Source organism: Malurus melanocephalus, unplaced genomic scaffold (genome assembly GCF_030028575.1).
Source record: "Malurus melanocephalus ecotype Western Australia unplaced genomic scaffold, MMel_1.1 scaffold_52, whole genome shotgun sequence".
Classification (NCBI taxonomy): domain Eukaryota; kingdom Metazoa; phylum Chordata; class Aves; order Passeriformes; family Maluridae; genus Malurus; species Malurus melanocephalus.
Genome location: NW_026623284.1, coordinates 2,104,887 through 2,132,139, shown reverse-complemented (window position 1 = coordinate 2,132,139; position 27,253 = coordinate 2,104,887). Strand labels below are relative to the sequence as shown.

At 40.5% G+C, this 27,253-nt stretch overlaps 1 protein-coding gene across 1 annotated transcript in view; it reads left to right on the top strand.

The window, feature by feature from the left end:
* Positions 1–27,253, top strand: part of LOC130573159 (sodium channel protein type 5 subunit alpha-like) — a 213,436-nt gene that overhangs the window by 26,809 nt on the left and 159,374 nt on the right. The window contains exons 2-5 of the mRNA XM_057365412.1: positions 12,378–12,696; positions 14,400–14,518; positions 19,774–19,863; positions 23,332–23,460. Coding sequence (XP_057221395.1) covers positions 12,430–12,696; positions 14,400–14,518; positions 19,774–19,863; positions 23,332–23,460 — 605 coding nt within the window. The 5' untranslated portion in view covers positions 12,378–12,429. The remainder of the gene's footprint in view (positions 1–12,377; positions 12,697–14,399; positions 14,519–19,773; positions 19,864–23,331; positions 23,461–27,253) is intronic.

The window sequence follows — 27,253 nt, the reverse complement described above, 5'->3', positions numbered from 1 at the left end:
CTATGTAAAAGTCCCAATTTTTTCATATTTTTAAAAGCACAAACACAGGAATGTCAAGCCAGTGGGAGAACCAGCAGTGGGATGYGATTAGGATGATTTCTGGTCTGTTTCCCATCATTCTTGGAAAGTTTTTTTTCCCCTATGAAAAATGGTGATTTTCTCTGATGAATCTGTTCCCTTTTCAGTTTGGAGGCTCCTTTGTTGCAGAAAGAAATTTGTAACTCAAAGTAGATGCTCTTTACTTAAATGCTTCTCTATTGGAAAAGCATTTTTCCATAGAAATAGGGTTTCAATAGGAAATTTGCAGTCAGCTGTTCCACACGACAGGCAGTGCTGTTCCCCCTTCCCCTCCAAAGAGTGGTTTCATACAGAACCTTCACTTCTGCATATCCACATCAGTGCTGTGGTTTTATAAGCACATTTCCCTATTTTGAAATGTTTTCCTGTCTCCTGTTTTTGTGTAAAACATCCTCACAAAGAGGGAGGGTGATTAATTGGAAACTACAGAGGAAACTACAAAATCAATTGCACTCAAAGAACTGTCTAATGTAGAAACTAAACAAATAAAAAAACCCAGAGAATTATATGTTTTTTCCCCCCTCTCCTTCTTCAGTCATCAGAYTGTTAACTGTTACTTGGAAGATTTTTCTGAAAATGAACTATAATCTTTTATATTTAACTTTATTGGTGCACATTGTCTGTGAATACAACAAACAATATTACAAAAATGGCTGAAAACTCTCTTGATGGACTGCAGAGTTATTGGGACCATTTACACCAAAGGGAGTTCTGATCCCCAAACTCATTGTGCTTCTTTAYAAAATTAATCCATAAGATTTTCTGCTCATAAATAACTGTGAAATGACTGAACTTTAAAACATAAGACATCTTATGTGCTAAACCTCACGGAAGAATAATCTCTTGATAAATTTAGTTTTAAAGTAACGGAAGCATAGATGATTGCAATTCTATTTTTAGACATGCGCAGTGAAATATCTCTATTTTTTGATAGCAAAGCCAGTTTAAGTCAGAACCTCCAAATGAAGATGGGGGTGTGGGAACAAGCAGGGTCAGTCTGGTGAACAGCCCTGGCCCAGGGTTTGGAGGCAGTTTTGTGAAGATGAACCCAGATTTTGGATCATAGATATGAGTAGACCAGACACTGAGAAGTGCTTTCGGTATTGCAAGGAGAAAGGAGTTAAGATAAATCAGCAGAACTTGTTAAGATAAATCAGCAGAACTCTTCTTTTTAGCCAGGGTGAGGCTAAATGTGAAGCATGTGAACTGGGATTTCCCATTACTTTGTTAGTGTGAGTGTTCAATTTAATTTCGATACATCTGGGAGAATTATGAATTGTAAGAATTGAGAGGATCAGTAATGYTTTTAATGGTCTGATCTTTCAAGCCTGATGTTCTTCTGCCTGGGCCTCAGGGCTGGCTTGCAGGCTCTCCTGTGAGTTTTGTGATGGCATTTCACACAGCTCTCTTTGCCAGCAACATCCCTTCAGGGGACAGAAAGGTGAGGCAGGAGTCAGACTCGATGATCTTAGTGGTCTTTTCCAGCCTAAATGATTCTGTGATTCTAAGCCATTCTGAAGCCCAAGGCTGCAGTGCAGAGCTCCAATCTGCTCTGCTGTGACCGTGTCTTCCAGGACATCCTTCAACATCTTTGCAGCTCAGTGACTTGGAGCAAAGTGAGAGGCACCATTTCCATGAAGGATGGTGTGGATTAACCTTTSCTGGCTGCAAGGTGCCCACCAAGCTGCTCTCCAGCTCCATCCTCCTCAGAGTGATTAACCCACCATAGATGGTTATTAACCMGTCTMATACACAACAATCCTACATCAAGGRTGATTTATAGGCCCCTGGAGGTYGKGAAATGTATCTGKAGGCRTGGGCAAGAGGAATCTGTGAGACACTGTCCAAATTTGCTTTTTTAATTTCCCCATTTCATTTCTCTATCTTTGTCTGGCAGTAGAGKTAGGCTGGAGAGAGCTGGGATCCAAGACAGCTTTTCTGGAGTTAGCAGTTTTGGGAATAATTTTGGAAGGAAAACAGAGACAGGGAAGAGGATTTTGAAGCCAGGCTAAACACTTGTGTGGGAGGAGAAGAATAGTGCAATACCACTTGYTCTGCTTTTAAAATCACTACAGACTTTGTTATGATGTGCAACACAAGCCCAAGCCTGGAGTCAGAATGTGAAATGGGACAGATGTGCACTTTCAGCTCTGTTTTGGATTGTTTTTTTTTGTGATCCCCCAGGAGTCGTGGGTGCCTCTAGCCCACGTTTCACTCTACTTTTAAAAATATTACCTCACAACAACTTCTGCCCATGTAACTGCACAGCCCAGATCTCAAACACCCCTTTAATTTGTAGAAACAAAAYGTAAGGCAGAAATTATTTTCTAGGTTTGTAAGCCTGTGGTGAGCCTGGCAGTATCAGGATAACCTGGGTGACCCCATTGCTGGGAACAACGTGGTTGTCATTGACTAATTAAATGCATTCTGTTTATTGAAACTGAGGATCTGTATGATGTTCTAAAGTAATTGTGTGCCCTGGAGAGCTGCTGGAGAAGTTTTAGGGTTTGCCACAAGCTGGGGTGGAACAGCCCCATTGCCCATTCCTTTACTATCATATGGCTGGAGGTTGCTGCTCTGTTTATGAGGAGAATCAATGCAGAAGAAAAATTAACACACATCAGACACCTTGCATCATATTCCACAAGGTCTGAATTTTGGGGTGGTCATCTCTCAGTCCAGATGGCCCTGCTCTGACAGAGAAAAGCAGACATGCTGATGTAGACACGCAGCTCACAGGCACCTACAGGCACATATCAACACCTAAATTTTGGTGTCCTGATAAACAAATTGAATCATCAGAAGCTGTGCTAGGGTCTAAAGCATAGTTTATCTCCCTGAAGTAGACATTGAAATCAGGATGACTCATGCCCTAGCAGTGCCTATTTCTCCCTGAATGTGTAACATCCTGCACTTCTTTGGTTTGGCTAATCTATTCCAATCCATCAGAGAAGCTCAGTTTTAGTTGATTCATTCTATTCTGAGAATATGAGGCTATTTCACAGCAGTTGCATGTCCAATACATGCATTTATTTAGTCCAAAATATCTAGAATATATTATTTGACCTGTCTAAGCTTAGGAACTACACTTTAGGATGRATAAAGGTGAAGGTTGATGTATAGAGGAGCAGGCAGTACTTGAATTATTAGACTTATATGTGGCAGATTAAAAATTAACAGATCTGATAAAAATCTTCCTTTCCCTTGTATTTTTTTTTAGTTGAAATTGTCCTAAAAAAGCAAAAATAAAGTTTTTATGGTCAAGCAGTACAGCCATTTCTGTATAATTTTAGGACCTTGTCAGGGTAGGTGTTGTTATACCTCACAGATGTARTGTCACCTGGGGACTCTTAACCCCAGTAATTGTATGTATCAAAGAAGGRATTAGATCAAGATATTGAATGATGATCTCAGTGGAATTGCTGTTGATCACTGCTGTTAGTAATCACAGAATCCTATCACAGAATGGCTTGAGTTGGAAGGGACCTCAAAGATCATCTTGTTCCARTTCCCTGCCATGGGCAGGGACACCTTCCACTATCCCAGATTGCTCCAGCCTGGCCTTGGACGCTTCCAGGGATCCAGGGGCAGCCACAATTTCTCACAATTCTTGTCTAAAGCCCCTCTCCARCTGTCTTGGAGCCCCTTTAGGCACAGGAAAGTTCTGTAAAGTTCTCCCTGGAGCCTTCTCTTCTCTRGGTTGAACACCCTCCAYGCTCTCAGCCTGTCCTGACAAGAGCTGTGCTTCAGTCCTCTGACCATCATGCTGCAACAGGTCCGAGTTCTTCYTGTGTTGGGGGTCACAGATGTGGRTGCAGCACTCCAGGTGGGCTCTCACTGGAGCTGAGCAACTCCTTCAGCCTGCAGGTGACACTTCTCATCATGCAACCCAGGACATGGTTGGCTTTCTGGGCCAACCAAGTACTGAAAAAGCTATTTTTGGGAATATTGTTGTTTGTTTGTTTTTCTTTCAGSAACTTCCCAAATTATGGAGCCCAGTTCATTTTCCATTTAGAAAACACCCTGGAAATACCATCACCAGATATTTCCCTTTCACAGGCCACTTGGTGTATTATTTTCTGGTTTCCTCATTGACTGTTTGGTCCCATAAGCTAAATTAAGCAAGGAGCCACAGCAGGGTTTGCAAAGCTGGGCCCCTATTGTRTCCTCCCAGTGCATTGTGCCTCAGGCCCAATCGAGTATTGCCAACCACTCGAGCATGCAGCGTTGACACATAAATGCATGTTTGGATGTAGCCTGCTAGTAAATGCAATGTGCCCAGCAGTTTTGTTTGTATGATTATATTATTGCTAATTAACAGAAAATGTCATGACTTTTGGAATAGAATTGTTTGTGCAGTGAGTTATTTACTCTGAAAAACTCTCCCATGTAAAAAGATGAGGAAATTATACAGGAGGAGAATGGGAGGGATGCTCAGGATTGCCACAGGGTACTCAGAAGCGTGAGTCTCACTGGCATCAGTGGGACATAGCCAAAACCACTCCTGGTAATGTGACTCACTCAAATACCTCTAAAATCATCCATGTTCACCACCCTTTAAATGCTCCTCATCATTTGCTCAGATGCACTTTGGGTTTTAGTTAGTGCCAGGAAAAATAAAGTTTAATTCAGCTAACCTACCAGCAAAATGTAGTAGCTGGAAGGCGGCAATCTTGGTGCTAACGTTAAAAGGCTACTAGATATTTAAAAAAAAAACCAATGAAAAATCCCTGGCTGCTCTGCCTCCATGWTTCTGTCAGACTCATTTACATAATGGTTTAGAGCATTATGTAATTCAAATCAAATCACTGTCAGTCAGCACCAGGATCCATCACATCTTTCCCATGGAGCTATGCCGAGTGRCTGAAGTAAACTTCTTTGAAAGGAAAGGCAGAAATCAAATAACTCTTTCTCTCTGACGCCAGGGGTCTGACCCACTGCCTGCTGCAGTCACACAAAATATTCCCCTTGACTGACACGAGCTGAGGATTGCACCCCCAGAACCCATGTAAGCTCTTAACTCTGATTCCTAAACTTGGCAAACGAACCCAGGCGGTTTTCAATCGCAAACAGGCAGAATATCCCTCCTCTTTGGGCAGCAATAATCTCTCTCTGTCTCTCAGGGGCGGGGGGGGGAGTTGGGGGGTGAAATCTCTTCCATCAGAGTGGAGGAGCCACTAGCCTTATCCAAATAGTATTGTCAAATTTGCAGCGCACTAAATAATGAATCGAATCTTCAAYATATCCAGCAAGCAGCAACTCCCTGATAGATTCCGCTATCCTTTCTGAGTCTCTCTCGCCATTACCAGGAAAGATAATTTTGTCAGTGCACTTCTAAATCTGTGCCTTTTTTGTTTTTTCTTTCTTGTATTTTCTGGCAAAAACAGTGAAGATGTTTGTCCATAGTTAGCTCCAAACATTTCCCAAAAACCACAGAGACCCTGCATCCCTCTTCAGGGGCACCCACCATCATAGACAGAGAACCTTTTCATGGGATAAAGAGAAGAATAAAGCAGTAGTGACAAAAAAATCTCACAGAATTGGTGTGAATGTCATTTGAGAGTCATCGCTGTGGGCAAGGACAGGTTTGTGGAAAGGTTATGTTTGCTTGAAATAAAGTACGTGGGAGGATGAGATAATTTTCTTGGCTAAGGCACAGAGAAGGGATAGAGGTGGAGAAAAATGGGAAACTGGATATATTGTAGGTATATGGTCAGGGTGGAGTTGCTGATTGACCTCATATCAGCCACACGCAGGAGGGGGACCTGCCACCTCCCACAGCTTAACTTTGTATGATTTGGGTCTGTCTCTCCCAGCCTTTTGCATCCATGTTTTTCTTGACCCTTCAGCCTCTTTTTGTTTCCACCACTTGAAAGAAAGAGAACCTAAATCTCTCTATTGGCTATTAAAAATGAAGTTTAGTTGTTATGTCATGTTTGCCTCTTCATTCAGTGCTACCATTGTGAAAGAGGCCCTGGCTTTGCTTACTGAGTTTCATCCATCTCCCTTAATGTAAACATGTCAGTTCTGATGATTGGCTTTTATGAGTCTGTTTGTTTTCTGCTGATGAAATGTGTCTCCATAACTTAGATGGGAGGGGATCAGGAAAGCCTTACCTATAACTGTGGCAATATATCAGACAGCTTTCCAGACGTGGCTCCTTCTTCCYGAGGAGCATGCAGCCAAGATGCTGTCTAGCTTAAAGCTGCCTTCTTTCTGAGGCATAACCGTCCCATAATGGCTTCACAATATATTTTAATAGCTGTTTTACGGCTTCCTATATCCGTCTTTATGTCTTTACAAAACACTCTGCGAATAAAGTGGACCAGATTTGATATATTTTATTCATGTGAGCATTCAAAGCACCTAATGGTGTCAGTACTGTATGTTATGTTTGGATTTCTCCCGTAGATTTCTTATTTCTTGTTCAAAAGCTAGTGACTGCATCTTGAGCTAAAAACATCTCTCTTCTTTGGTAGCTCTTTCCAACCTCTGTTGGTTCAGAATAGCAAAGGAGAAATCTTTCTCTGGATCTGAAGGCTGAGTAGCTTATAGTAAAATAACTCTGAAGCCAATTTCTAGTTAATTAAAAKAGACATGAAAACCTGTTGGGTGCAGAGAATTATAATTCTCAGCAAAATACAGAGATGTGCATTGGTAACTGTGATGTGCTGCTTCCCTCTTGCTTATTTATGTCATCTGGTTGCAGCATAATTTGAAATAAAAACACCTGCAAAGAAAGCAGAATATTTTTAGCTGACTAAAAATATATATTTTATCATAGGAGAAGACTTAGTGCCAGCATTTATTTCTTGGCATAACATTTGTCATCTCCAAATACCCTTTCAGTATCAGGATGAAATCTTTTGAATTCATTTCCTTTTAGCACATGTTGGCTTTCTGAAGACTTTATTTTTTCAATAAGTCATTGGCAATGTCAGAATGCCATGATTCTGATGAGTGAGGAGCCAGCAAAACTCATTAAACTGGATTTAAAAGAAGATACTGCTTAGGCAGAGCTGGTTGTGATGAAAGCCTTGTGGGTCTCTGACTCTGAAATTTTGTTTTGGATGTTTTGTGCTGTTTTGGTTTGGTTTTTTTCCCCCAACAATGTGAATGCAATGAGTTCTCTTGCATATTTATTTCTGCCYCTGGTCAGCAGCCATGGTGAACAACAGGGCTCATTTTAGGAAATGTGTTATGCAATGTCATATCAACCTGCAGGTTTGCCTTGTGACACGGGCAGCGAGAGGAACTCTGGCTCACGTCTCCTCCTCTGTCAGCTTGGGCTGGTTTCAACACTGTGCTGTGCCTAGAACTTCAAGAGATAAGCATTTCAGCCATTTCCACCAGATTTTTGTAGAATACAGCAGTTTCCCCCTGCAGACCAGCCACAGGAGCCTCCCTGGTCCCCACCAGGTGCTGGATTCTCCAGCTCCCCTTTTTGCACCTTCACCTTGGAGCTCACCCAACAAGATGTTTCTGGATGAACAAACATTTGCAGATTGCCTTCACAGGGTGCAAAAAGCTCAGGGTTTTCTGGCTCCCTGAAACCTTGGTTACCTTCTAGGCCATTAGTTTAATACCTCAATTACACACTCTCTGGTGTTCACACTCTGGTGTGAAGGTGCTTTTTTTTAAAGAAAACATTTCTAGCCAAATGTTCCTGGTCCTAAAAGATCGATTCCCCAGGTGTGACTTCCCTGGGCAGAGTTGTGCTGATTTATGGCAGCTGGAGATGTGGCTRATTTTATGTGTCAAGAACGTGTGCTACAAAAACAACCATTGTTTAGGGTCCTGAAAAAATGATTCCTGTTGGAAAAAAAAAAAAAAAANAAACAAACCAGATATCAGCTTAAGCAGAAGTAATGAATGCTCTGTGTAAAATTTCAAGGACTGTCTTGATGTGAGCACACAGGCCCTCAAAGTGTGTGCTAACAGCAACTGAAATTTTTCAGTTAAAAGAGAATTTCCCATGACACCTCCTCACTGTGGAATGGGAGCTGTGGTATAAATATAAGAGGATTRTGCCTCAAAAGGTTGTTTGTTTGTTTGTTGATTGTCAGTAAAATTATGAAGAGTGTCTCAGTCACCTAGGCTCCTTTAGCTTCTTGACGTTTTTACAGAAAGTCTTTATTTGAATTAAATTCTGATCTGAATTAAAAACAGGAGTTCTCCATGAAGACATTACTTCATGATTGGCATAAAACTTCCATATGATCCCATATCAACTTGTACTCTTCTTAAATATGATTAAATGTTTGTGTTTATGTGTAAATTTATGCATATGAATTTATTAACCTAGACCAGTGACGTTAAATTAGATGTGTCATTGTTCTGTTCTTTATTTCCCCAGCCTATTATTTTCATGTTTTGCTGTGCTCTGCAGGTCAAAGGAAAATGCCAAAGAGATTATATGGAAAAGGAGTGTGTGGGGGAAAGATGACTGTGCTCCATGTAGTCTCAAACAGTGAAAAGAAACCCATCCACACGACTGTTCTTGTTACCGCAGCAGCTACGAATGCAAAAATCTTTATTTAGCTACAAACATTTCTTAAACAAAAGGAGAATGTGGAGCTCTAGATTGGTATTTTGTAAGATTTTGGTGTAGCAGAACTGCAGTGGAAACTCTCCCCAGCCCGTGGTCTGCAGTCCTGGGTGACCTCACAGAAAAATGAGGAGAGGTAAAAGAGTCCTACTCGAGATGAGCATGTCTGATGCCTTTAGCCTGTAAAAGCCGCTTTCACAAGGTTGATCTTCCAGTTTGGTTCTTTTATTACCATTGCCAAGTGTCTGAAACACAAGCACATGAGCCCTTGGTACAACAGAGGGTCTTGCAGGGCGTGCAGGTGATGTTCTGASAACCTGCAAGATCTTTTGAACCGGAGTGGCTGAAGCCCATGACAGTGACATTAAAAATTAATAGAAAACAGCATTTACCTTTCTGAATAAATACAGGTGCTAACAACACCTAATTTGTTTGTATTGCTCTCACTTCTTGCCGTGCTGAAGAAAGAATTCATCTGGGGGCTTTATTTTTGTATGCACATTTTGTTTACATAACCAGTAGGTTTTATCAGAAAGAACCGATGCTAACTGACAAAGCAAGAGGGAMATTTTCATTCTGTGCATGGTGCTATCACAGAAACAATGTGTTTGAAGCCTTGTACTTCAAAAATATGCCTGTGAGGAATGGAAAAATCCAGGCTCATATTGTAAAAACGTGAGTCACAACAGCTATTATCTCTTAAGAAATGGCATTCCAGCTCTTTGATTCAGTCATTGATGATTTCCCTTTTTAACTTGTGGTGCTTTCTTACCCTTTTAAGAAACATCTGGGCTAACCCTGGCTATTTGTAGAAATGTTTGCAATTCACAGATTAAAAGAAATTAGACATAGAAAGGACCCATGAAATTATCTTGTCCATTTCCTGAAAGCAAGTGAAATTGAAAAAGAATTGTGCTAAATATATATATACATTAAAATGTGGAACTTTAGTTGATRCACAATATGAAGACAAAACATGTCAGGAATTTTCTGTTTTAAGGAGGTAGAAATGTACTTTTTGTGAAAAGAAAAAATAAATAGATGACTAGCAAAACCTCTAATGAAGTTTGTGTAGGATTTTCCAGTTCTTTCCAGGCAGCTACCTTTCTGGAATTTGCAGATAAAACTGAAAAGATCTGGTTTTGACCAGCTTGAATTTGATTCAATTTTCTAATATGAGAGAGCTTCAAGCAAAAAATAATTCCCTTTAGAAAAAATAATTAAAACTTCTGATGTTGATTAGGTTTTTTGGGCTATTTTATCTCCCTCACCATCCCCTATGCTATTTTTTTTCTGTTTTTAAAGAAGATTTGAGTAGTTCTATTGCCAGAATGGCTTCTCTTGGAAGTCTTTAAGGAAGTCTGAGTCTGTAAGGACAAAGCACACAGCAGCAGAGGATGGGTTTCTTTAGCCTGCTAGCCTGGGAAGAGTGTTAAAATCAGACAAACATAAATAGCCTTTTTTTGCTTGCACCAGGGTTCATGAGCCAGAGGCAGCAGTCTTTTTGTTTAAAACCTTCTGTGGACCTTTGGCCRCTGCTCTGTGATTTCATTCAAAGTTTCTGCACTCTTATTATGAGAAAAAGCAAACAGTCATTGCCCATTCAGTGTTTTCACAGTGCTCATGATCACCTGGACCCCAAATCACAGACCCCAATGTTCTCCTCTGTAGTTTGGAGCCCTCGTCTGTGCCCTTCCAGCAGCTCCGATCAGCCACTGGCTGTTGTTGTCCCCTTCAGCACCCAGACAGGTTTCATTCTGGAAAAAAACAAAAATGGAAAGGACAAAAAGTCTYGGAGAATTCTTGGGCCACCTGTATTGATGTCATTTATAGAAAGTGAAATTCTGTTTGCTCGCCCTGGCGCTGAGTCACAAGGCGTTGAGCGTAAGAAACTCGATTTGTGGGAAAGCTTCTAATTTCCTGTTTTTCAGGAGGAATGGGATAAAACAAATGACACGGAGGGGAGAGGGGAAAGGAATAAGGAGGATAAATCTAACAAAAGAACAATGTCAGAATAACCCAAACTCCAGGAAGGATAATTCATTTTAGCCTTGCTTGTTCAAGCCAGCAATGCGGAGTATAATGCACAAGCTTCAGTAAATCATTCCTGTGTGATAGACTGTGATCAATGACAATTTAATGAATTCATTTTAAAATGAAGTCAGAATAGGAGAAACAGTAGTTGTTTGAAAGCGTCCTCTACTCAGAGAAATTGAGTCAATAAATATGCTATTTGTCATGCAGAGTCCAGTTAAAGTCTTGTTTGCTAACAAAAATGCTGTCATCACAGAGCCTAATAGATGCAAACTATCTGGAACTATCCATTGTAAATAGACAAATACCATCTGAAAGCAGAAAACAACCGTTGTGGCTGAACAAAGAAYGGATCCTGCACACGTTGCTGAATGAAAGAGGGTAGCCCACCTCAAATTCTACTATTTTGTTTGTCCCCAGTGTGTGCTCTGATGGACTATGAATGGTCCAGTGGTGGCAAAAATACAAGGTCTGTGTTTTTTCTGTGAAATGAATTTTAATTGTTGCYGAGTGAGGGCTTTTCTCGCTGGAAAAACATGCCTCTAAAGTCACTTTAAATTGCAAAATATGGCTTTGGTGAACTTGGATGGATTTGTGCAGGCTACTAGAACAGGGATAAGCTTCATCCTTTTTCAAACAGTAGTTTTACATTAATTTCCGCAGCTATCCATGTTGTTTAGCACAGATACAAGAAGGCTTTTTGTTCGGCTGTGCTTTTCACGCTTGGTTTTATCCGTGTAAGTTGAAGAGATGTGGCAATTCTTACTTGTTTTCATCCAGGCAGAGACTGGAAGCACTAGTGTTGAAGTACCATCAGGACAAGATGGTTAAACTTCACAGGTCTGGGTTAGAATCACAGCATAAAAGAATATCCTGAGTTGGAAGGCACAAGGATCCTTGAGGCCAACTCATGTGTGTTCGAATTGGTGTTGGATGAAAGGAGCCTGGTTTTCAGATGTGACAGGCTTCCAGCAGTGGTTATTCAGCATCTTGGAAGCTTGGCATGCTCTTTTGAAGGTTGCAGAGCTTTTCCAGGCACATTTGGACTTCCAGCATCCTCAGATTGCAGGTTATAGAGGAAAAGAAAATACTCAGAAGTCTTGACAGATATCTTGAAAATGGTATTTCCTATCCCAAAGGGAAATGAAAATTATGTTGCAGAAGCCTAAGACAGAAATAATGAAGAATTTTTATAGAATTTAAGAATCTAAACTTGACCCTTCACTCTTTAAATTTGGAATAGAACAGCTGGGGCATTTTTATATTTTGCATCATGTGGCCAGACATCGGCTGATTTAAATCTGCCTTGCAGTCATCTTAGGCACATTGTTCATCCACTCCCAGAGCTGCATTTTCAAAAATGAGTTAGGAATCCAGRTCTCTGTGGCTTTCAATGAAACTTTAGCTTGTGTGAATCCAAGTTACTTCCTAGTTTGGATTTGGGACCCGAAATGACTGAAGAGCTGAAGAATATTCCAGTCTATCCATAAAGTCTGTTTAGCTTTGATCATGCGTGATTCTTTATGGCAATTACAGTTTCAGTAATTTTTGTGTTCCWTGATGTTCTATTAACCACACAAAAACAGATGAGGCGTTTCCTGATAATAGATAACAARTTATTGGAGGGTTGGATTTGTTTGGTTTTTTAAATTCTGATGGCTTYRTTMTTTTTGCTTTCCTCATGCCACTAACTCTTGGTAACTTTTTTTTATTTCAGCTGTTTCCACTTCTAGGAGTAAAGACCAGTAAAGACAAAGCAGGATGAAAAGATGGCTGACTTCTTGTTACCACCGGGTACTAACAGCTTCCACCGGTTCACGCCCGAGTCCCTGGCTGCCATCGAGAAGCGAATTGCGGAGAAGCTTGCGAGGAATGCCAAGCAGGAATACAGGGAGCAGCAGGGCGAAGAGGAGAAACCTCAGCCTCAGTTTGATTTGCAGGCTTGCAAGAAGCTGCCCGATATCTATGGGACTGTTTCTCCAGAGCTCATTGGGGAGCCCTTGGAGGACCTCGACCCTTTTTACAATGATCGTAAGGTGAGCGCCAGCTGCTTATCCTGCTCCTCCCCCTTTGCTAAAGCAAGAACGCTGTTTTGAGTGCTCTGGTTTCTATCTTTCTGCAGCCYGTAAAAATATTTCTTTCCCAGATTAAGGATCAGAGTTTTGGCATGAGCAGGGCTCCCRGAAAACATCTAAGCAGGAGGGCGAAAAGGGATAAAAAGCATAATTTAAACTTGTGTGTTTTCAGATAACCCTGAGTATGAATATGAAATATCTGAAAAGAGCAGAGCAGTAGCTGAGTTAATTTAAGCCAGAGGTTTTTATCTRCCCTATCTTGCCTTCTGCATGGGCTGTGATTCTTCACAGGTCTGTTKTTTATCGCTTAAGCCCCTTAATGTTAAGGGCTTCTGGGTGACTCGAGCCTCGTGCGAGCACTCGGCACAAGAGCAGGAGGCACCTTCACAGCCGATCCTTGAGAGCAGCAGTTCTGCTCCTGCTGAGGAGGAGTAAAACACCATTTAAACAGACCAAAATAGAGCTAAAGGGAGGTGTGAGCAGCATATGCAGAGCTGGCACTTTGCAGAAGGGTGAACTTCATCCCAAAGCGAGCATCACCTGATGAGGGATCACGTGCAGGCTGGACCAAAGCCACCGCAGTGCAAACAGCTTCTGTCAAAAGGCTGTTGACAGCAGAGCTGGGCTGGTTGCTTACTACAGTCCCTTCCCCTTTCCAAACATTTCACAAAACAGAGGACAAAATAARGCTTGGAAGCCCAGTGTATTTTTAAGCAGCTTCCAGTTTTTTCAGGCGCTGCTGTTCCTGATTTTGGGCTATGCTATTTCTGTAAACAATGAATTAATATGACCGTAATGGTACTTCTATTAAAACAGTGTAGAGGCAGGTGCTAGAGCTACAGAATRAAAGTTAAATGGATAAATACAAATAGATTACTTACCTGGAAGGGCCAGAATTAATTCACCTTTTAATTTGCCTGCTATCCCCAGGCATAAGCAGCAGGATATAGATTTGCAATTTTAGTGCCATGAAGTTTTTAGACTCAAAGTGGTTGAATTGCTTACGTTTTATATATTGGGTGTTTTGATTCTCTCTCTGAGTGAATATTTGTTCCTCTGTGCATGGTGGGGCATCTTCAGAGCCCTGCAAATTGGGTCAGCACTCAGTTAATTTTTGCTTTTGGCTCAGTGAATTGTTTTCTCTGTCCATATTAATCTGAGTACAATGAAAATACTTCAGTGCCAGGGTCAGATCCTGATGTGAGCCTGTGCCTCCTACAACTTTTTTTGGTGAGACAATATTGAGAGCAATGTGGTGCTTGAACTAGAGAAGGTGTAACAACAACATGGTGAGGTGCCCAGCACCTGGGTAGAAGAGCATCACATAAATCCCTTCACCACATTTTAGTCTCCAGGTTAATTTTTATTTTTAAAGGTGATTTTGCTCTCTTCCCAGCCCCATGGTGGAGGTGATGGCACATGACCATCTAAGAGTTGAAGGAAGAGAAGGCAGTTGAGGTATCACAACACGACAGACAACAGCACTATAGAGGGAAAATCTTGAACAAAACTTTTCACCAAGTGAGAAGGAATTTGGGGGCCTTGGGAAAGGGTAGGGGAAAAGTATGGGATGCTGGCAGGAATTTCCCARTAGTATGTGGGCTGAGAAGGGCTGAGCATAAATGCAAATACTGAATGTTCTCATTTTCTGTTTTGTTTTCCAGACATTTATAGTACTGAACAAAGGGAAGACAATCTTTCGATTTAGTGCCACTCCTGCCTTGTATATACTTAGTCCTTTCCATCCAATCAGAAGAGCAGCAATTAAAATTTTGGTACATTCATATCCTTTCTGTTGATTTTCCTCCTCATGTATTTTATATGGGTTTTARACACAGATGGATGGAAGTCAGAAACCATTTTATTTCATTAAGCTGTTTTAAATCTTCTGGCTGAATTTGCCTGCACAAGCAGAAATGCACTTGGATTTTCGGTTTGTTTCATTTTATATTGTTATGTGAGCTATAAAAATGACTGTATCATGCTGCTGGCATCAGATAATGTGAGCTACACTGGAGATTCYGGTGAGTTTACTCAGGATTAAAGGATGGGAAGGGACTGATCATCTTTACTGAAGGGAAAGTGGGTGTAGTGGCTCAGAAAGGAAGGGAACCAGGGGAAATCTCCGCTGATGGAGAGATTTTCTACCAAGCACTTCAGCAATCCTTCCCAGAGGTAAAACTCTGTGACACTGTCTGCAGACACAAATTAATTTTGAACTGACTCAGATCTGATTTTTTTTTTCTCCTGAAACAGAATATCTTGAAAATTGTTTTGTTGCTTCTTTTCTAGTTTGTTTATTGGGGTATGTTACCCAACTAGGAAAAAAAGCACAGGCGCTGCTGCTCGACTTTCCCATGGAAGGGSAACGCCTGATTTCCCACATCTCTGGTTCTGAAGTCACGCAAGACACACTGCAGTGGATGGTTTTGGCTTGTGTTTTTCACACAGCCCCAGAAACATTATATTCTGGCGTGGTCATATCTCTCTGGAAGGCCAAAGTGACCCAAATGTTCAGTTTTGTGTGAACATTACTTAAAACAGGCCTTTTTTTCATGACTTGGCTGCTTTCTCTAGGGTGCACATGGGAGACCTGGCAGTGATAATTCAAAGACTCCACATGCTGCTGTGATCACTCTGTGATGTTTTAGTGATGGAAATCCCTCATCCTGAATGCTCATGTCCACCACAGAGAATTAATAAATACTAAGTAGCTAGCATCTCTGAAATATTGGTTAATTATCAAATTTCAGGGGGAAAAAATAGGGAAATAAACCAGATTGCCACTCCATACAGTGAGAGAAAAAAATGATAATGTAAGTATTCTATCAAAAGGAAAACCAGGTGAAGCTTCTGATTGTAATAATTCTACACAAAAATGAATATGTGATATCAGCCAAGATATTATTATGGTTACTAAGAATACACTGTAGGATTCTGCAGAGAGATTTTCTGGTTGATCAGATTATGTCTGCACACAATGCAGCCCATGCTTCTGTGACCCTAGAGCCCAATCAAGTTTTTAGGCATGGTCACCTCAGCACAGCCTTGCTGAARTTAATCAAGGTCAATGCATCTGCCCAGGTATGGCTAAGGGAAGAATATTAAAACTGAGCTTCTTAGAAAGAAATTGATAGTATATCCTCCAGCTTTGGAGGTGTGTTCTGTCTTCTCCTCACATTCTTCTGGTGAAGCCAAGAGGTCACAGGAATGTGCAATACAGGAGCTACTTGCCCTTGGTACCAGTCAACCAGAAGATAAATAAGCAAGAAATCCTTATCACATCATTTCCCAGGATAAAAACCAGGGAAGAGAGCATTTAAAGTATCTGTAAGGAAACAAATCTGGTCAGATAAGGAGTGTAAAATTTTGGCTGTGGCAGGYCTCAATGCAAATGTAAGTTTAGCCCCAGAAAGACACAAATTATCACCTTGTGTTGATAATGCTGAGATGATATAACAGCTCAGTCTTTGGCAGGAGCAGGCAGGAGACAACAGCTCTGGTCCCAGAGAAACAGCGAAGTTCCTGCATTAGACACTGATTTGTTTTCTGCCAATAAAGACCTTTTGTATCAACCTGAAGTACAAAGGCCAAGTGGCTGAGCAGGCAGTCAATATCCSAGGCAGAAAGGAGCCCGAACCAGCAAGTACTCAAGCAGATAATATCGCAGACATGGACCTGGGAACCAGATCTATCGTCTTGCGTGACTGTAATCAAACAATCTTTATTTTCCCCAGGGCAAAAGCCTAAAAGGAGCATTAGCAAATGGTGCCCTGTCACGTAAATATCTGAAGCAGTTCCTTTAGTGGATGCCATATTTCAATTTCCAGCCATTGAGCGCACTGTGAAGGCCAACAGTGGAACAGAATAGAGGGAACAGAGTAAAATCGTCCTGTAAAGAAGCTGTGGGGTCACATTTCCTGGTTAAGTGCTGAATATGGAGCTCTTCCTCTGAGATGTCAGGCAGGATAGATTCTGTGTGCTCACTGCTCATCCAGATGAGCCTGAGAAGTCATTCTTTCAAAAATACACCTTTCCTTGTAATGTTTATTACAACTATTAACCTATCCTTAAACCCCTTCTGGGTATTTCTCCTCTTATTCAGAGTCTGTGAGGTCTCATGAAAGGACCAGGACTCCTGTGGCTGCCCAGAAAGTGGCCCTGATCCATTTCTGTCCCAGAGGACATGGACAGTGTAGGATTGTGTGCCATTGAATGAACACTTTTGCCTTCTGCATCATTATTAGCTATTTTTAACATCTCTATTAACAATCTCCACCCATTAATAAGATTAAATCCCTGGTAACCTTTCCTTCATGCCTTATGTTTAAAAGAGCCCCCTTAGTTCTTTCTGCCTGCAAGTCAAAGACCATCCTGTGGTGTCCTTAGTATATCCAAGCAGTTTGCTGGCCTGTATGAAATCTGCAGAAATTTTTATTTCTAGTTTTTTCCTAAGTGTTATAGATAGTTGCTATCGGTTTACCACCAATCTGGGCTGGAGGTTTGTTCAAAACTACCTTCCTTGATGCTAGCATGATCAATTCTGCTGCATTCAAAAAAGAAAATAAATGTAAAAATATATATATTCTTACAGAATTTGCAGTCTTTGTTAATATTTTCTACTTGCAGCTTTCCTCCTATCTGATTTTGCACACTTTCCATAGGGCAAAATGAGACCTTGTGAAGCACCAATTATGTATTCTATTCATTGGGACTAACCTTTGCTTGCACCTATTATATGTAATTTGGCAATGATCACCTAAAGAGCCTCTAGTATTCACTCTGCTAATTAACAATTATCCATCATAATGAAGTCTAGAATAGAAGTATGCCACATTTGACTCGATATCTTTGTGCTAAGAGATAAAATTTATAACTTTTAGAATCGGTTTGTGCAAAGCCTATTCTACAACCTCAAATTGGAAATAATAGGTTTAATTTACTACAGAAAGGATCCTGATGAGTAACTTAGTATATTTAGTTTGTATGCTTTCAAAAATTTGTTTTAATAGCAGTTCCAAGATAGGAATGGACAATGCTGCTAATACAGCTTATCTCAATTTCATCTTCTTTGCTTTGTCCTTCCTGAGTAGATCATCATCACGGACTTTTTCTAATGCAAACAATTGTGTTCGATTTCAGGTGGGAATGCTAATTTTTATTCTGTGGGGATTTCTGTTTTCTCCCTCTTATTTAACATAGACCACTAACTTTGGTGCATAACCAGCTGAAAAGTTTCATTCTTTTATCTTCTTTGTAGTTTCCAGCTTGGTCATGAAATCCAGATTGAATTCATAGTGCATTTGTTGTCCCAGAGCTGACCCCTCGCATTTTCAACCTGTTTTCTCTCGTTTGTTCTCTTTGATGCTTGAATAAGGAGGTGATGACTCCTGCCTGTATATGAGCATCTGGGAAAAGTGTTAGATTCCATTTGTATCACAAGGAAAAAGGTATATAGAAATCAAACCAGTGATCCTAAATTCCAGTAGAGGAATGTATTTGCTTGGAATTGAAATACGTTATTATTTTGGCACGGTCTGCATATGCCACTCTGGTTTCCTGTGCTTTATCCATAGCATTTCACTGTAGTTGGAAAAGCAATCAGTGTTTTCTAGGCTAACTGCAAATTAACAATTTAGTTAAGGAGAAAGACAGAACTTACAGAAATACATCTGAAGCTGATGTGAGCAAATGTGTTTGTATATCAGGTATCCTTCCCAGTCCTTCAGTAGGAGGTGTTGGCCCAGAAGTGGAAAATGTTTGTGGGATGAGAATTCCCTGTGAGTTCAATTAATGATGTCTGTGGTGGCCCTGGGGAATCTGCAGGTTGGTTACCACCAATTTAACCTTATAGTTGCTCATGTGGCCTGCTGGAAAATGTTTCACTCTGTATTCAGCAGAGATTTTGGCTCTGAAAAAAATTTCATGCTAACATTTCAGGATGTAGGTTTAAAATTAAATAAGTCAATCACTATTACTCTCAAACAACAAAAAAAAAAACCAAACACAAATGGAATCAACTGCAGAGGTGAAAAAAAATCAAACCAAGTCAAACTTTTTTTTTTTTTCCAAAAACACAAAAGAAATTTCCATTTGGGTGTTACTTACATTCCCTGGAAACAGTCCCTGCCTGTTGGCTGAATTGCAGGTTGTTTTGCTTTGCCTTATCCTCTGTACACACTTGAACTTTTTAGTTAGACAAGACCAGTTGTGTGGGACCAGTTACTGATGCAGGAGAATCCCATCATATTTTGTAATTTTTTTTTCAGAAAGTAGCACATGATTTTAGGAGAACCATTGGTGGCCTCCATTTTCAATTTCAGGAATTTGATTTTGGGTGCTTTTTGTATTTTTGGCCTCAGCTTAGCAGCTCAGTGCATGGACTATGCACTTGGGAGRTTTGTTTTAGCCTACAAATAGGGATTCTGGTCCCTCAGCTGAGGCAGTGAGCTCTGCACACCAAGGCTCCCTATTTGCCAGGCAGGTTTGCAGACCAAGCCTTAAAATTAGTGCTCTGAATCTCATACTTGCTTTTGGTGAAACTTTATACTGAAAGCGAGACTTCAAGCTCACTAAAGAGATTAGAGAGACCAGATTTGTAACTTTCCCCTACTGCCTGAGAAGTGTTTCAGGATAAAAAATGAGATGGGAATTTGCAGACACAGGTTTTTCTGTAGATACTTAAATGAGACTAATCCCTCTTTTCACACAAAGTTGTGCACCTATGCACATTGTCATCTGACCAACACAGCTGTAAATTTGGGGTATTGTGCTCTCAAAAGACTGCAGAGTCAGTACATTTGTTCGCTGTATAAAGTAGGTATAAAAGATGTAGGAAAAGGGGAAAAAAAACCAAGGAAGGTTCCCTCATTTTTCTGTGTTTTTGTAATTATTTGTCTCCTTAAAGACTTGCAAACAAATGTTTATAATTCTGAAGCAACTTTCAAATTGTGGTTGAGCTGTCACATCTTATATGAAATGACAAAAATTTATGAAGTTTGTATCTTATGCATTGTTTTCCTTAATTCTCCTATTCACATTGTTCAGTATGTTTATTATGTGCACTATTTTAACGAATTGTGTGTTCATGGCACAATCAGAGACTCCGTCATGGAATAAATATGTTGAGTAAGTATCCTCGCTGGTTTACGGCTGTCCCATCCTCAGCTCATCCTTCCTCTTTCATTTGTTATGTTCTTTCATCTTGTTTGCTGCTGTCTAATCTCTTTCCAATAGTACTGACCATGGTACCTGCCCTCACAAAATGTTTTTTTTCAGGTGGTTGTTTCTGCCTGTGAAAATTCCCRTAATAAGCAAAATAAAAAATTTCAGTCCATGAATCTCATGTTTGTTGCCAAAGGCACATTTTATGCTACATCTGGATGAAATCACATATGAGGACAGTCCCATTTGAAACTGGCCAGCTTTCCACAGTTCCCATGCCAGGGATTCGATGGTTGGAATATCAGAACAGGTTGATGAAGCTTAAGTTGAATTATTTCAGAGAATTATTTCACTTACTTCTATCCTCAAACTGAAACTTAGTGGAAGCAAAATTTTCTTTTGGACTGAGAACATTGTTCCCCCATAATCATTGGTAGGAATACTTTATAGACATCAAATTATCKGGGAAAACCTCCATGAGAGTTCCTGTCTTTTTAGCTTGACAAGTCTTCAGGAAAAATAGAAAGACATTGCTTGAAGGAGGTTATTTTTCATGGTTGTGTGTTTTTTTGATTAATTTTAAAAGAGGTTAAGGGGTTTCAATGAAATAAAAACCCATTTCAATTCTTTAAGTTGCTTTAAAATATTCCTTTTAGAAACAGATACCAGATGCACAAGCTAATCAACCTACAGTGCATTAAACAATTATTTTGGCTCATTGAACCAATCAGAACACACTTTTTATTTTTGACTGACATATGATAAACACAGCCATCTGCTGCTTCAGAGCCTGGTGGTTGGTCTATTCAGGGCTGCAAGAAAAGACAGTAAAATGCCCTTATTTAGGTTCCATAAAATCATGCAGGACACATCTTCTAGGCCATAAATTACTAATTATAGGCAGCACTGAACCAAATATTTCATCCCATCACAATAACATCCTAATCCCAGGATGTTTCATGTATTTCTGTATAATGTGGTAGCCTYAAGTATGTCTGTGGCTGTCCTTTTCCCTGATGTCGTCCTTTTCCTGCTGAAAACTTTCATAACCATAGCCATGGTGTTTTCTGCTGCATCACAGACATCTCATCCATGTGATGACCTCATCAAAATTTGGTCAGTTGGTGTATGGCTGGGAATCCAAGCAATCTAGAGGGAAATATCAAAAATGATACTATTGTGTGTTCTGCAAGCAGGAAAATGTGAATGATTTTGTCAATGCATCAAGCAGAGCATGCATRAGCAGAAATGCAAATGGACTCATGCAGTGTGGAGTAAATCCTTCCATGTTTCCTCTTCTCCCCTGTTCCCTCATATCTCTCTGTTTTTCCTCCTCAAGTGCATAGAAYGAAATCAAAGTCAAGTACTTTGGAGGAGCAAAATAACCCAATGAACTATAATTCAAATTGATTAATATTGGATTTGGAGAAGATACGTTTAATCCATTTTGTTCTGCTGTTTCAGAGACTCACAGGGGATAGAAGAATAACCTTGTGCAAATATTTGTCCTAGATCTTCTTTTAGAGCATTTTCCTTACCATTTTGAAAAAAAAAAAAATCAATTCAACTTCCCCCCACTAAAATTTTTTTAAGAACCCCGACTTTTATTGTTAAAGAAGCTGTTCAGTTTGCTGGAGGACTTTGCCCGATCCATTTAGAATTAGATGATGATTATACAATCAATTAAACCCATCTGACATGCTGAATAAATACAAGTGCTTTATCATTTTAATGAGCTTATGTACTGTTAAGTATTTTTTTTTAGTTCTTTGCATGTGCTTTCTGCATGTATTACTGAATGCACATGCTTAAAGAGACTGTCACATGGGTGACCTATATTCGAAACACCAGAGCAAAGCTAAATAGGAGCTGTGAAAAAGTTGGATACAAGATAATGCTCAGGTACTTGGTCAAAGATGAGCTGAAGAAAGATTTAATGCCCATTGCTGCACCAAAACYGTCCTGCTAATCCCTATTTTAAGATGAAGCACACTGAGATTTCCTAACATATGTGAGTAGCTCTGCTGTGTGACACSATGGCAGGAGGGCGTGAGATTTGCCACTATCTCTGTGTGTGCCCAGCTGCAGATCAGTGGAGAAAAGCTTAATATATTTTATTTTTATATTTTATCCACCTTTAATTGCTCACACCTTTTTTTACCAAAGAATCTTAATTGTTACAATTTTTTTTTATGTGCGATGTCACCAATTGATGTTTAAGGGCTGAACAGAAAATTCAAGCCAGTGTTTCCAGTGAAAGCCCTTAACATCATGGCTTATGAGATCTGTGTTTTTGTGGATTTTAGGTGTTTGAGGTTTTTTTTAATAGGCTTTGGCATCATCTGCATTTTCATTTGGAGAAAGTGGATAGGGAATGCCAAAGGTGGATATCAAATATTAGTTTTGTTAAGATATGGCCTAGAATGCCAAGTCCCATTGGGCTAAACATCTTGGGTAGGAACACTGTAAAAGAGCTGTTGTATGCCCTGTCTCTGATGACAGGTAGAGCCCTGGGTCAGCACCGGTCTGAGAGCTATAAATCAGAGGCATTATTGTCCTCCACAGAGATTTTGCTAAATTTTATTACAAGTGTCATCTTTATTTTGAAAGGTAAGATCTATTTTCTAGCCCAAATCATCACAGTCAAGAGGCTGTTGGTAATAACTTAATTTACCGGGGGGAAAAGCAGCCTTGTGTCTCCTTTACTGTCAGGCAGGTCAAAATAACTACATATAGTAGTCAGGTGGGAGGTTTTTTTATTCTTTTTCAGTGAGGGCATTTTGTTGTTTAACTCTCAAGGCTGATGCAATTTGCCATGGATAATGAAACACAAGGGAAATTGCAGGAGTAATACCCTTTTTAGCTAATAAAACCAAGTGCTGACATTTTTTTAATCTTCAGAATGGCTTGGGTAGGAAGAAATGAGAGGTATGAATGGAACAACCACCCTACTTCAAATCAGAGAAACAAGGAATGGTGCACATAATGTAGCCCAGAGAGGTTGTGGAATTCCTTTCCCTGGGAATGTTCAAGGCAGGTTGGATGAGTTTCTGATCAGTCTGGTCTAGTGGAAGGTTTCCTGATGATTTTTAAGGTCCCTTCACATCCAAACCATTCCATGATTCCCTAATCTGCTCCTCTTCCACTGGAGATGGCAGACAGASGTTCAGGATTTCCAGAGCACAACTTAGCAACACAATGTCCATGCTTGACTTAATGAAAGAGGAATCACCAAGGGTGAATTTCACCCTGTGGTGAAAATCTTCTTCATGCTGAGAAGAATGAAGATGATTTTTTTGCCTCCCTGTTCCTTGGTCCACAGCTGAGGCTGCTCATGCCCACCCAGTGCTGCAGCCCCAGAGTTGTGTCTGCAATTCCAGCTGCCTTCTGTTCCCTAATTCTCTTGCTTCTTTGGCCACTCTGTTCCCCCAGGTACACTTTCACTGGCATTTACACTTTTGAGTCATTGATAAAGATACTGGCAAGAGGATTTTGCATGACAGAATTCACCTTCCTKCGGGATCCATGGAACTGGCTGGATTTCAGCGTTATTGTTATGGCGTAAGTAGCGCTCCTTTGTATTTTTCAAGARAGCTGTATGCAACAGGACTTTTTAAAAGATTGTCTGGCTGGTTAGTTTGTTTGTTTGTTTCCACTCAAGTTTTACTGAAAATGAGAAMAGGCTGAAGTGTATTGGGAAGGAGGGTTTTTTTTTTCCTTGAGAGGTTTCAGAGGAAGAAGTTAGAGGTTCTGTTCACTGAATTCACTACACTATATTTGAGAAATTATTTACTATCTCTGTACTCCACAGAGAAAGGTGTTTGTAAAATAAATGTAAGAATATCTGCTTATCTCATGTAGTTTTAGGAAGCTTCAGGCCCCTGAATAGAAAGTGGTGTAAGTGTGACTGAACACCCATCTATTTAAATCCCTATTTATACTCTATCTATCCATAACATCATCAAAGCTGTTTTCACATCTCTTTCTTCACAAACTCTTTTCACCTGGAAAGTAATTACTATTTTGATAAGAGAATTAATTTATAGTTCTCTGAAACTTGTTGCATATCTTGGGAACAAAAATTTGGCTCCCACCATGATATTCCCCTCAGCTGTATGTGTCTGCCCAGATTATTTGAGTTCATTCAGGACATGTGGGGTTCTGGTGCTGTGAAGGAGGTGATGGATTTGCAGCATCCAGACAGCTAAAAATACATGGGGTAGAGGAGCAGTCAGCCAGCTCTCCAGGGGACTCAGGGTCAGCCCAAGCTTTGGCCAAAGGCTGATGTCTGACACTATTGACACCTCCAGCTAGGATAGAAATCAAGATTTTCTTCATAGGCACAGAAGAGAGAAAATCATGCAAAGAATGAGTGTCATCTTGGAGTGAAAGCTGGTAGAGATGCCTGAAAGTCTCCACTTTCTAATCATGGAAGGATCTGAACTGATCTCCCTGTTTTTTTCTGCTTAATGATACCTTCATTCAGGTCTGGGTTTGGGGTAGTTCTCGCTGTTGTCTTTAAACCTCATAACTCACAGAATTAAGTAAGATTTAAGTGTGTTTAGCACTGACACTAGAGCTGAATTCCTGGGGCCATGAAATTTGAATGGAATCAAAACTGGGAAAGCATATTCAACCAAAGTTGGTTCAGACACCAGTGAGGGCCACTGAAGTTGAAAGCACAGCTCTGTTAGGGTGCAGGGATCAAGAGCAGTATTCAAGGAGGCTCTGGAGGATGCTCTTGGTCATTTGGTTAATTTTAGGCAGTCCTGTGAGGAGCAGGSAGTTGGTCTCCATGATCYTCATGGGTCCCTTTCCTAACTTGAGCTATTTTATAATTCCATGGTTCTTAGCAGCATTCAGCAGAACAGCATGAAGGTGTGTAAAACCTTKGTGAACTTCCTCAGGAACACTCCCATTTATTTCAGCAGACTTTGGATCAAAGCCAGCCCCAGGCCAGGTCCTGGTATCTGTTACTGCATTCCTATGGATTTGGCTGAACTGACATCTGGCCACTATGATAAGCTTTAAAAAAAAAAAATAAATCAGTGCAGATGCGAAGAATCTTTTGGAGGTCAGCACACATTAGGTATTTTTCTCAGCTAAACTTTTCTTCAAGCATTGCTAAGTGCARTTCTCCTGCAACATTTAGAGGCAGGACAACACAGGACAACAATGTCATCCTGCTCTCCTGTSTACTGTCCATCAGGCAGGCAGTAAAAGCAGGGCATGATTGTTCCTCAGTTTGTGAGCTTAGATATGAGTTTATTTGGAGGTCTCAGGACTCAGCACAATGTGGAGAATTTCTGTGCATGGGTTCTCACTTTTCCAGAAGGAAGGAGGTTTCTGACAGTAAGGTAGACAGGAGCAGAGAAAAGRACAAGGGGAGCCAAGGGGAGCCACAGCTTCCAGCTTTGACCATGGATCTGCTTCACCGTCTCTTCTCCACTCAGGCAAAAGTTGAGACATCACTGCCATCTCTGGGAGCATCTCAGACTGAAATTTGAGTCTGAACAGTCAGTGGGAGACGTGTGCTRAATATCCCTTGAATTCTCTCCACATCATCTCTGGGTGTTTAGGACGTAGGCAGCAGGAAAGATGTGAAGGTTTGCACAAACCTTGAGGTGAAAGTTACCCACAGGGGAATTATTCACTCTTTGGTAGTAGGAACTAGGATTTGGTGCTCACAGGTCGTGGGTTTACTCCTTTTTTCCTTTCTAATTCTATACTTGGCCATTCAGAGCTCCATCCCAAGGATCATGAAAAATCCCTAAGGCTTTTCTGATGAGAGGCTTGGGGGTCTGTGCTTTCTTTCCCAGCTACATTTCAATTTTCTTTCCAAATGATATTTCACATGTTAGAGCATCCATAAAACAGGGGAACCTGCAACTGTGAACTATCAAACTTCTTAACATCAGACTATTTTCTTAACAAAAATCTATCTCTTCAGAATCAGCATCCATTCCTAATGTTTATTACTTTAGGGCATATAGACATAAACCTTTTTGAATGGAAAAAAAAAATGGAATTCTGGATAACATCAGACTATTTTCTTAACAAAAATCTATCTCTTCAGAATCAGCATCCATTCCTAATGTTTATTACTTTAGGGCATATAGACATAAACCTTTTTGAATGGAAAAAAAAAATGGAATTCTGGAATAAAACAAGAAATAGAAAAGTGTTTGCTTGAGCCCACAGGCAGCAGTGAGTTAAAAGTGGCTGCAATATGATCTTTATATGTACAATGAAACCTCCTTCCCAAGTATGCAAGCAGCAGATAGTACAGAGCATTGGATAATGGAATCTATTTTGATATGATTTAGCCTTCATACAAATCCAATTTGCAAGTAATTTAAAGTAAGATTGATCACACAGGTAACTCTGGTGCTGTCTTTGCCTGTAGCCTGTGTGCTGCAGAGGTATTTCTGTGTCTGCAAAGATGGCCTGAGGATTCAGAATGAAGGGGCCACGAGATTCAGATGGACTGAGGGKTTTGAGCTGACAGAAAATACGATTATTTTGCTGATGAGAGTTACAGTGGGAAGACCATCATTTGCTTTAGAGTTATTGCAAAATAGCTTCTTGTCTTCTCTTTTGGGCAGAAGCAGCACAGGTTGGGTCACAGAGAGTAATTTTAAATACCACACTGGGAATTAAGAAGTGCTGCAGGTCTCCAGGGCTTTTCTCCCATCCTGTGCCAGCAGACACAGCCATGGCTTGTGACCCTCTCTGGGGTTGTGGGCGCGTTCAAGGGAAATTATGGAACTGTCCCTGTGCAGATTCCTCTCTCCCAGACCAGTGAGTCCCTTTTTCCAGGGCAGGTGAGGAAGAGGCAGGTTGAACTCTGGGTTGGAAAGTGCCCTGCCAAAAGTTTAAGATTAAGACATTAAGCAATTCCCTGGCTAACAGGAAAATTCAAGATGGGAATTCCAGTTGTTTCTCATTCCCCAATACAGAGAAACTGCTCTGCTGCAATTTGATCAAAGAAATGACCTGAATAAATCCTAATTAACTATTACAAGCAGCAGTATTATTTGCTTCATTTGCTCATTCACATATTTATWATGTGTTTTCACAAACCTCTGGTCAGCATAATCATATTCCCATCATGCTGCTTCTCCCCAAATTATTTTTTTCCTCCACCTTTCATGCTGCAGAGGACTTTGGGAGAGAAGTACAGGGTAAAGCTGGGGAGGAAACAGGTAAATTGKTAACCAGACTCCCCTATGACATTATGAAGAGAAGCAATATTGCTCTTCCAGGCTATAATCTGGATTAGTAAACATGGAAAGGATGCTTTGTCCTCCCCAGGGGCCTTTGGACAAAGCCCACTTAAGCAGGCTTTGTAAAA